This window comes from Octodon degus, unplaced genomic scaffold (assembly GCF_000260255.1).
Source record: "Octodon degus isolate 3935 unplaced genomic scaffold, OctDeg1.0 scaffold00061, whole genome shotgun sequence".
Classification (NCBI taxonomy): Eukaryota; Metazoa; Chordata; class Mammalia; order Rodentia; family Octodontidae; genus Octodon; species Octodon degus.
The window spans coordinates 9,451,397-9,463,227 of NW_004524637.1; the positions used below are offsets into that span (position 1 = coordinate 9,451,397).

General features: G+C 42.4%; 1 protein-coding gene across 1 annotated transcript in view; it reads right to left on the reverse strand.

Moving 5' to 3' along the window:
* Rims1 (regulating synaptic membrane exocytosis 1) overlaps positions 1 to 11,831 on the reverse strand; it is a 496,751-nt gene that overhangs the window by 210,601 nt on the left and 274,319 nt on the right. Inside the window, exon 6 of the mRNA XM_023718668.1 lies at positions 11,525 to 11,831. This exon is cut by the window's right edge and continues 514 nt beyond it. Within this exon, the coding sequence (XP_023574436.1) occupies positions 11,525 to 11,831 (307 nt within the window). The remainder of the gene's footprint in view (positions 1 to 11,524) is intronic.

Genomic DNA, 11,831 nt, shown 5'->3' on the forward strand with positions numbered 1-11,831 from the left:
TCTCTGTGTCGCAGAGCATCGAACATCTGAAATCATGTGTCTCTTTTACAGCAGGTGAGAGAATTATATGTGTCTACACTTTGACATTGCCACTCAGCAACATTTGTCTCATACCTGTCTATTCCCATCCCCATCATTTGCAATATCAAAGAAAACCAGACAACAGAAAGGTTGAGCAGTCATGTTACTATCAATCAGTCCAACTGTCCAGTTGCTGTTCTGTATTAATCTTTCTCCCCTGCTTAAACTGAGAGGGAAAATTCAAGAAGGCTATACAGTAAGTACTTGGTTAGAAAAAAAAAGTACTTGGTTAGGCTGAGATGCAGAGAGAGGAGGCAGGAGTCACAAAACTTAGGTTCATCCACCTGTGTGGGTAAAGGCCAAAGGACATAAAAAAGAAAAGTACAAAATAAAGGAAGATGGTGGCACGTAATCCCAGCGCTTGAGAGGCTGAAAACAGAAGGATCACTATGAGCCCAAGCTGTGAAGTGAGACCCTGTAGACCCTATACTAAATACATAAAAAATAAAATAAAATAAAATAAAAGAAGAGGGCTCTGCTGAGAGAATAACAAGGTGGAGGCCTGATGTTCTAATAAATTTATCTCCAAAGCCAGGCAAGTGGCTGCATAGGGTAGGAAACCAATGAAAGGTTAATATGCAAAGAGATTAAGCAGAGATTACTATAAAAAGATAAGCCGGCGCTATTACATTTCCTTGCAAATCTACTGCTGTTTTGAGATTCTGGTTATTAAAATACCAACTATGGAAGGCCCCTGAAAACACCAAAATGGTCATTTGTCACACCAAGGTTTACTTGTAAACCTCAATAAAAGAGCATTAGATAGAACATTTTCTAACAAGTATCAAATTAATTCATGCATGTAATAAAAAAGAAAATGTGTAGGGTCTGGAGATGATGAATAGCTACACGACCCTTCTAACCAAACTGTTCATACCATTTTTCAATCTTAGATTTATTTATCTATTTAGTTATTTATTTTAAGATTATCAGCCGGAGAGATAGTTCCTTGGAATAAGTACTTGCCAGGCAAGTGCAAGGTCCTAACTTTGATCCCTGGTACCACACACGCGCTCACGCACACACACACACACACACACACACACACACACACACACACACACACACACAAAAATCCATGTTCTTTAAACATGTATGCTAATACATTTTAGGTTTACTTATTTATTTAGTTATTGTATTTAGTACAGGGTCTACAGGGTTTACAGGGTCTCACCACACAGATTGGACTCATAGTGATCCTCCTGTTTTCAACCTTCCAAGTGCTGTTAGATTTAAATATTTATTATACAGAGTTAGTTCTTGCCATGGAAAGCGCCAACTTGCTTTAAATGTGGATGGCTTCACTGGTGATCTAGCACATTGTTTTCTAATGTTAAGATACCAAGGTTAAAACCAACTAAAGGGGCTGGGAAGATGGCTCAGTGGAATAAACACTTCCCTGGCAAGTGCAAGGGCCTGAGTTCAATGCCTGGTTCTGCCAAAAAATAAAAATTAAAAATTAAAAAAAAAAATAAAACCAATTACAGAGTAAACATTACCTTACTTGATTTACATCACTTTGCTTTCAAACCAAAGTTCATCTGCTAATTCATTCACTATGTCATTGTTTCCTTGCCTCCTTTCCTTGCCTCCTTCTTTCCTTCCTTTTGTTTTTGGAAACAACGCTGAGGCCCTGCATGTCTAACTTCATCTCCCACCACTCAGCTATACACCTTTTTCTCCTTCACACAATAATAATTAAACACACTAACTATTCTACTTTTTGCCTTAAAACGTGACAAGAACCTTTCATTCTTGCACACTTTAGAACACTCAAATGCTCACCTTGCCACCACCTCTCCCTACTCCTCCGCTCTTCAATGTCCATGTCTGTCAGTTTTATTTATTTATTCAGCACCGGGAATCGAACTCGGGAACTTAAGCTTGCCAAGCAGGCACTTGTGCTGCTGCGCTGTATCCCTACCCAGCCCAGTTTTATTTTTCTTCCGACATGGACACAATATTTACATTCCGCTATGTAAGCACATATGACAGTCCAATATAGAAGAGGATTCAATCTTAAAGTGGAAAAACCAATTAGCAGCTTTACCACATTGCTACATATAAACACTCAGAATTGAGTAAAATCAAATGCAGTCGAGGATTAAATTTCCGCTCTACAGATGCACCACCGGAGCTCTTGTTTACACAGAAGAAAATGCACCTGGATTTTAAGTTCATAGGGCTGCGATGGCGATTTGAAATCACGTCCCATCCTAGTTCACTCTGTATCTGGATCATGACTGTAAGGGTTTAAATTTAACTTGAATTTTGAGTTGCTTCTTTCTATGGTTGAGAGAGGACACATTTTCCTGCCTGATTCAGGGACTTCATGTGACTCGTGTTCGGTAGGCTGTAAAGCACGAGCCTGGCAAAGGGTCACGGTGGAGCAGAGCTGCTGGACTCCTGGGGGCCAGGACACGGGGCTCAGCAGAAGAGATCCAGAGACGGCCTCTGCGGCTGCCCTCAGGGCCCCACTTGAGGCAACTGGGCCCTGCCTCCTAACGAGACACTCAGCTATGGGCAACATCAGTGGCCTCATCCCCTAAGGAGCAGTGCCCCATGAGCCAGCACATCTGCAAGAGTCTCTTAATCTAACAAGTCCACAGTAAGGCCGCCGGCATGGATGGCCCACACATGGAAGGACACAGAGACGCTGCCCCTCTCACTCCTCTCCTTCTCCCTCCTTCCAAGCCACCAGGGAGGAGCAGCCCTCCTCAGCCCTGCCTTCTCTCCCACGATGCTCCACCCAAGCACAAGCTCAGAAACAATGCAGCAAGCCACCATGGACTGAAGCTTCCACAGCCCTGAGCCACGATAATTCCTTCTTGTAAGCTGACTTTCTCAGGTGCTTTGTCACAGCAATGGAAAGCTGACGAACACAATGAACATTTTATTAGCTTACTAGCCCTTTCCTGCTTTTAGAGCTTTTGTTGAGGTTTCATGGAGCGAGAAAAAAAAAATGTGCTTATATTTACACTCAGGAAAAGAAAACCTCTTTTAAGTTTTAATAGTTTAAAGGTCACCATATTCTATTAATCTATTTTTCATCTATCTTTACATCTATCTATTTATCTAACTATTCATCTATCTATCTATTTGTTCATTGGTCTATCTAGTTATTCATCTGTCTACTTATCTATTCATCTGTCTATCTATCAATCTACCTACCTATCTACTTATCTATCCATGTATCTGTCAACTATCATCTATCTATCTATTGTCTATTTGCGTAGCCAAAGTTCTACAGTAGAGCCTAAGTTCATGTCAGGACATGCTACCACTCTGTAATGTCCTCAGAGTGTTCTAGCTAGCCAACTAGAAATGCCATGAGGAACAAAGTGTGTGTGTGTGTGTGTGTGTGTGTCCCCTATGTGTCTTTTTCTATCTATCCATCTATCTTTCTATTTATCTGTTCATCTATCTATCCATCTATCATCTATTCATCTATCTTTACATTTATCTATCTAACCTCATCTATCTAGCTATTTATCTATCTATTCATCTATCTATCTATCTGTCTGTCTATTCATCTATCTACTTAACTATTCATCTATCTATCCATTATTGATCTACCTATCTCTCCATTCATCTACCATCTATCTATTCATCTATCTATTCATCTATCATTTTGTCTATCTATCTATCCATCCATCCATCCATCCATCCATCCATCCATCCACCCATCCATCCATCCAATCACTGTGCTTCCAGACTATCACACAGCATAACTATGTTACATACCTTCATGGAGACATTTAGTACATGAATACATAAGGAAACAAATGACAGCCAAATTTTTGAATACCAGTGTTAATGCCAGAAGAAAGATGATTAGAATTCCCAGAGGGATATCAAAGTGTGCTTTTTGATCTCAAGAAAGGGAAGTGGATCAGCCCAGAATGGTAAGGTGTTGTATGAGCACGCAAGGCATTGCACACACAGAGCTGAAGAAGGTGTTCCCAATACTTTCATTTTAGGGCAAGAACACTCCATAAAGAATTATCTGACTAAATTATACTTTAAGAATTTAATGCCTGAGTTTTACAAGGGATTCCAACTCTTTTTCTTGATTTCCCATTGACAGAACTGTCGGGGACACAAGCTCAGTAGTGAATTATTCACATTGCCCACAACCTGGAGGGGGTCCAGTGACATTGCTCTGTGCCCATCCACGACTAATTAGCACCATCAGCCTTCCCTTTTGACTACTCATCACTGCACACCACTGTAGGATCTATCTTAGACCAATCCAGATACCATACATGCCAAAGAAGGCCACTCAGCACTGCCTACAACAGCAAGCGCAAGCCAGTCAATAGGCCCCTGGTGCACAGGTTGATCACCAAAACCATTCATCAAGTACTTTCCAAGTTCAAAGGCAGCGGTTGGGAGGTGGTTCAGTGTTCAAGTGCATACTTAGCCTGTATTAGGCCCTGGCTCAATCTCCAATGCCAGAAAGAAACAGGAGGAGGGGAGAAAGAAGCAGGTAGTATATGCTTGGGTGTCGTAGTCAAAGTCATCATTAATTTGTGTTGTATTTTCTACTTAACTCAAAATCATCAAAGACAAGACAAATAAGGTCATCTTATTATACATTGTTAGTCTCTTCTTCAAATCCTTCTGGCTTAGAATTTACACATTAAATTTGCTGAAAGTATAGGGGATTTACTCCCTTGGAATAAGACCATAGTGTCTCTAAATTTTTCCCAGAACTGGCCTCATTTTTTAATCTCCTCAATACTAGCACTATTCTTTTCCTGTCTCTTTCTTCATAGAGTTCTCCACTGAGTTCCTCAGAGACACAAATTTCTTCTAGTCCTCCCAGTAGATTATATGACACACCACTTAAATTCAACTGGTAGCTTACAAATTATTGTACTATTTTACTGGTATGTTTTTCTTCAGCGTAGAGAAATTGATATTATCTAATATGTATTTTTTAATAATTTTATTGAGAAATAAATAGCAGTGAGACAGTTTCAAAACTGATTAGTAGGACAGTTTCAAAAATTAATACATTGCATATTGTTGTCTTTTTAGTGGTTATTTATAATACAAGATGCAGACATGATATCTTGTCCACAAATACTATTAGTACAAATCTTTCTTCCCATTGAATTAAGAGAACGTAGCTGTATGTCTATCCTAACTATTTTGTATATACAGATGCAAAACGGTCCTTCATTTGTATCCCCTTTTGTTGTTTAGTTTTGTCAGAGATGGGTATTCCATTGCCATTTAAATATTGTAGGTGCGTGAATTTAGCAAAATAATCCAACACAGTCCAGAGTTCATAACAGTAGTGGGTTATCTGTAGTACTGTCAATGGCAGAAGTTGTTGACTTGAGTCTTTTACAGCTCAGCATATTAATATCGCTTTACTTTTTACACTTGAAGCACAATTTTTCTGACTTGACAATAGCAATATGAACAGCATTTACTTTTAAAATATGCAGTAGCTGGTCTTAATGTTGAGATAATCTCAGAGGATGGAGTCCACTGCTACTCTGTGTGTATGTGAATATAAGTGTATGTGTGTGAGTCAATGAAATAAAACTATGCAGAAAATTCTGTTCACTATCAAGGCTGTGTCTGCCTTTAGAGGCCACTTTCACTGAGTAATCAATTTCTGTTGAGTGGCTGATTGAATGCAGTAAAACTACATCAATATACGAGGGAGAAGTGCCCTTGTAAAGAATCATTTATTATACTTTATTGTCTAGTTATTCTTTATTTACCCCCAATGTAATATACACTCTGCAAGGAAAGGAAACATACTTAAATTTTCAATATGAGTATGTTCACAGGTAGTGCAAAATATATAGTTGCTAGTAAGTTTCAAGAACCAACATAATATATTAATTAAATAAAAAATAATACCAATAACAAGAGTATTAGAAATGTATTAAGTGGTTACCATATGCCAGGTACTATATGAAATGTTTAATTTATATGTGCAACTAATAAATGGAACAAGAAAACACTGGGAATATATTCAACCTGGTCTTTCTCCTCCCATTGCCTCTTTAAAATTATTCACATACATTATAGAGTAACCTTCCCCACCCCCTCTAAAATTCATAGTATGGCACCCACTGTTTCCTAAGAAATCCCTTCGCAGTTCACCCTTTCCATGCTCATCCTGTTCAAGCCTACAAAAGAGATTCTTCTACTTTTCTTTATATGATATAATTATGGATGACTATCTACACTTACAGCAATCTTCAACTTATCTTGAAGATTGACGCAACAGGCAAACTCAAGGCAGGAAGAATGCTTCTTTACGCATCATCTCATGCAAACAGATCAAAAGCCTTAAGAACTTATTACCCTTATGTCCACTGCACCAATTGAAAACAGAGAGACTTAGAGAGGGATGCTACGCCACATGCAGTGACACAGGGTACTAGGGATGGTCATACTGCACTCCCAACATTGCAATGATGGGGTCTGGTTACCTTGTTACTAATAGAAGTGACAGATGATGGCGCTGCTGATTAAGCTTGAAGAAGGAAAATACAATATCATTCAGAGGTATTACTTAGGAATTAAAATTAACATTTCATAAGCACTGATATGGGATGGCTTAAAACATTAACTTAGGAGAACTACCTTGACTGGAATCTATTCTAGAAATTTCTTTGAGAATTAGATGAATTATAAGGTAAGAGAAAATAAGATTCTAATCTAATAAATGTATACATGACGTCCCTGTGTGCTCAGAGGAAGAGGATTAACATGAACTTCAGAAGAGTGTATGTTCCCGAAGGACAACTGAGTCTCTAGAAGGAAACTCGAAGGCAGTAGGCGCAGACAGCAAGCTCCTTGCGAGGCCACAGGCTCTTGCCACCACCCACCCAGCCACGTGGCTGGTTTTCTTTCATCACAGGTCCCATATTCACTCCCTAATGACTTCAGGAGTCCATTCTGCCTGATTCCATGCCTATTGTGACTTATAACATTTGTTTTAATATTTAGTTTAGAATTCTTCCACAGAAAACATGCACCTTTATCCTTGTCAAAGTTAACTTCATACCAGTCAACACACACCTCTTATATATTTATTCAACATCTATTTTATTACTTCAGAGGAAAACAGAAGTCAGAATACTCATGACCTGACTCTTTAAAGCCTATAGACAGTATGCAGCTCTCTTAGTTACATTTTTCATTGCTGAGACAAAATAAGATGACAAAAGAGGACAAGTGTATTTGGTTTACAGTTCACGAAGGTTCAGTCCATAATCAGCTGGCTCCACGGCAAGGAGACACAGAAGAGGAACATCCGCTGATCATGAGCAGAGGGTTGTAAAAACAACAAGGGACCTTAACAGCATCTTTAAGACTGTTTTATCATATCCAAACTACTTACTGGGGTACCACTCATGCCCTTAATCCTGGCACCCTGATCCCAGCCTGTGCCATGTATCAATCCCAGCTTTGCACACTCTAGATCTATCCATATTGGAAAATTCCTTGCCTATGGCTGCATGAGGCTTTGGGGGGAACATATAAATACAAGCCACACCATTCCACCCCCAGTCCTCCAAAGATTCATGCACCTTTATGCAAAAGGAATTTAGTCCTTCTCCAACAGTTGCCAAAGTTTTGACATTTTCAGCATTGCTGAAAAGTCCAAATCCAAAGTCTCTTTGGAGAGTTAAGGTCAACTCTTAACTGGGAATATTCAACATCCAATGGCACAAGATAAATCTTTTCATTCCAAACTGTACAAACCAGGGCATAGCAGGGAATGAGAGTAAAGCAAGAATGAAATCCAGCAGGGCAAACATTAAATCCCATAGTTCCACTTCCAGCATCCCTGCAATTTGTAGCAAGATGCCCCAGAGGGCTTGGGTGGCTCTGCCCCTAAGGCACTTCTGGCAGTTGCAGTTCTCGTGGCTTCTTTCTTTGCCTGGCTCTGCTTACTTCTGGAGGCTATCCTGGGACAATCCACATTCTTGGCCTCTCCAACCTTCTTGGGTCTCCACTGCACTTACAGCTTCATATTCATAGCCTCACACAAGACCCTCTTAGGGCCTCTTATATCTCCTTCCAAAATCTGGGTGAAAGTCTTCCTGACCCCACAACTTCTACATTCTGCCTGCACCTAAAACCAAGGCCATGTGGATGATTCCAAGACCCGCTGCCAATTGCAGAAGTTGACAGGTTTCCTTTCTTCTTGGCTGTCTCGGTTCAGTGCCTATGAGCCAAATCCTGTGGAACAACTTCCCTAGGCTATCACCATTCCAGAACATGGTACTCTGGGGCTCTCTTCTCAAATCAAAGTCTTCAGCTCTTACAATTTTCAAGCTCCAAAGGGCAGAGTCCTACTACTTCTTGTGATGCCCTCTGGTCTTTTTTTCTCTTCTCTTGTTCCTTCTCAGCAATCCAGATCTCCTTGCTCTATCTTTGCAATGCAGAGCTTTACTGGAGATTTTTTTTTTCCTGGCCCAACTCACACATTAGATAATTCTGCTAGGCCATTTGCTCTCAGTATACATCTGGCTAGAAGCCTCGAACAAAAGTCACACCATGGTATCAATATCAGATTGCCTTAAGATTTCTTCTGCCAGATTAATTTGTCTGACACCCCTAATATCAGTCTCAGGCAAAGTCTCTCGACATAAAAAAAATGTAGACAAACTTTCTGCCAAGCCATAACACACATTGTGTGGAGTGCAATAGCCAACACACAGTCCTTCTTTCCAGCAGAAACCTCCCCAGCCTGCTCTTCACTGGCATCCTTTCTACCAGTCTCTGGTCTTCTGAGCTCTGACCAGAACCTCCCATCAGGTACAGTCTAAGCTACTTCAACTCTACTTTTCCAGCCAGCATCTCTAACCTTTCCAAACTCTTCTCCCAAGCAGTCTCAAGTGTCTCTGAACTACAGGGTCAGGTTCAGTCACAGCAAAGACCCCAGTTCTCCGGCACCGATTTCTGTCTTACTTTTTCCATTGCTGAGACAAAACACCCAACAAAAGATAAAGGTGGAGGGCCAGGGAGAGAGCTCAGTAGAATAGGTGCCTGCCTGGCAAGTGCAGGGTCCTGAGTTCAATCCCCGGTACCACAAAATAAATAAATAAATAAATAAATAAATAAATAAATAAATAAATGTGGAAAAGTTTATTTGGCTTACAGTTCATAGAGGGTTCAGTCCCTAATCAGCTGGCTCCCCGACAGAGAAGCAACCATTAATGGCAGCAGAATGTAGCAAAAGCAACAGGAGACTCAGAGCCTCTTTCTGCCCCTTTTGTCTTAGCAAGACTACACAGGGTGGGCAGCACTCCCATCCTTAATCCTAGTGCCTCTGACCCCAGTATTGTACCATGAGTCCATTCTAGCTTTGCACACTCTAGATCCAGGGGCCTCTGAAGAAGCCCCACTGCCACTGCATAAAGCTGGGGGAGCGGGGCATCTCGACACAAGCCATATAGTAACTTACAAAGAGAAGTCACTAGAGGACACACTCAAAGAGCCAAACTCAGTGCCAGCCAGATAGCTCAAGGGATTAAAGCACCTGTCTAGGCAGAGCACAATGGCTGGGGTTTGATTCCCAGGGTGCTGAGCCAGCATTACCCTCGGGGCACACTGAGAAGGCCTTTGAGACTGGGCGTGGTGGCACATGCCTGTGATCCCAGCGCTTGTGAGGCTGAAAACAGGGGAATCACTGAGTCTGATCTATGTAGTGAGACCCTGAACACCCTGTAGACCCTGCACTAAATACATTTTTTTAAAATGAGTCAAATTGATTCTACACATCTAAATTCCAACCCCCCCACACTCATGTTAGTTTACAGTAATAATAAAGGTAGAATGAACTTTCTTCACTGTTCCTATGTAGAACACATGATCCTCTCTCTCTCTCTCTCTCTCTCTCTCTCTCTCTCTAACACACACACACACACACACACACACACACAGAGGCTGGGGAGGACACATGTGCATGACATGCATGCAATTTGGAGGCAGAAGGAAGGTAATGAGGTGATTCTTAGTAAGCTGTATCGTATTTAGCACAGAATTCACTAAAATAACCTGACAATTATAAAGAAAGCCAACACTTCAGAAAAATAAGTTTTCCAAAGTAATTAAGAACTAACCAAGAAACTCAACTCTACCATGTAGAAAATGACCCCAAACTACATAATTGGAACTTCAGGCAGTTAAAAGTTGAGTGAACAGCAGCAAAATGAGATTACAACTTGGAAAGTAGCAAGTAATTTTACCATGAAAGTCAAGTATTTTTTTATAACACATCATCAAATCCTCCAACTATTTGCAAGGGTCCCTCTTAGCGCACCCGACGTGTGCCTAGTAGAGTTAAGGAACTAGATACATAAGCTTAGTTCATTTTAATTAACTTAATTTTAAACAGCTACACATGGCCGGTGTACTGCACACTCCAGAGTTACAACAGAATTCTATCATACTACATTCCTAAAACTTTTCAAATCTGAACTTCGCACCTCAAGTTTAGGACCTACAACACAATAGGTAACACCTTACATGACATACATTAATTTCTTTGTAATTTAAATGAAAGATTAATCTGAAATTTTAAAAATGCTAGCTTAAAAACATAAGAACGTGCCTGGTAATTTCACATAAGGACAGAAATAAAAATCAGCATGGTACTCTCCTAAGTCAAGTTTGGGGCTCGTAATTATGTTTCAATTCCAATTAACTAAAACTAATACCTCCTATGGTATTAGCTTCTTTGTGAGCAGACCAAGCCTCACCTCTAACGTTGAAAAGCACGCCGCATACGTGTGCCTAACCCTACACACAAGACGCTCTAAGCCCAGCACACACACACACACACACACACACACACACACACACACAAACTTTCCACCAGGCACACGTGGCCCTCTAGGCTCCGTACACCCGCAGCACTAAATCCGAGAGATGCATGCATTTTCACTGACCCCAGCGCGAGCACATGCCTCCTGCCCTGGCACGCACACACCTCTACATGTGGTGCACACACATGCACACGAACACCCCCTCCAAACCTGGAACACGGGTCCTTCCGACCTTGGCAAAGGTGAACACTGTTCCCCTACTCGGAGCCCTGGTGCCTGTAAGCCTGGAGCACACAGCTCCAATCCCGGCATGAGCGCTCTCCTTCCTGCAGCACATGCGGACACCCTGGGAAGCCCCAGACTCTTGCTTCTCCCACTTTGGCACTTGCAACTCTAAGCCTGGTGCACACCCATGCCCAAACCTAGCATGCGCGCACTTGTCATCGTGCGCGTCTCTCACCGTGGCATTCACACCCCTCTGGCCCGTGGCACACACCTCTCCAGCCCCAGATGTGAGCACCTTCTCCTGGCCCGCAGGAGCACCCTTAACGCGGAGCGGACCCCTCCAGTGGGGGCAGGCGCCTCTGCAGCCCGCAGCAAGCCCGGCCCCCTGCTGCAGCCCCGCCGCTCACCTTTCTCGCTCACGCTCTCGCTCTCCAGCTCAGCGTCCTCGCAGCTGGTGTACTCCGGCGTGGACACGCCCTCCTCTTCCGAGCTGCTTACCGACATCTGCCGCTTCTTGCCGCCCCTCTTGGCGCGGTGTGGCTTGGGTGGCGACGGTCGCACCGACTCCGACTGGTCGGAGCTCAGCGAGTCGTTCCGCAGCATGGTCTCCACCTTCTCGCGCTTGGCCTTGCGGACCAGCGCGGCGGCGCCGGGCTCCAGGCGGCCTTGCCTGCGGAGCGGCTCTGGCGCGCGCGGCTCGGGGGGTGCGGGCGC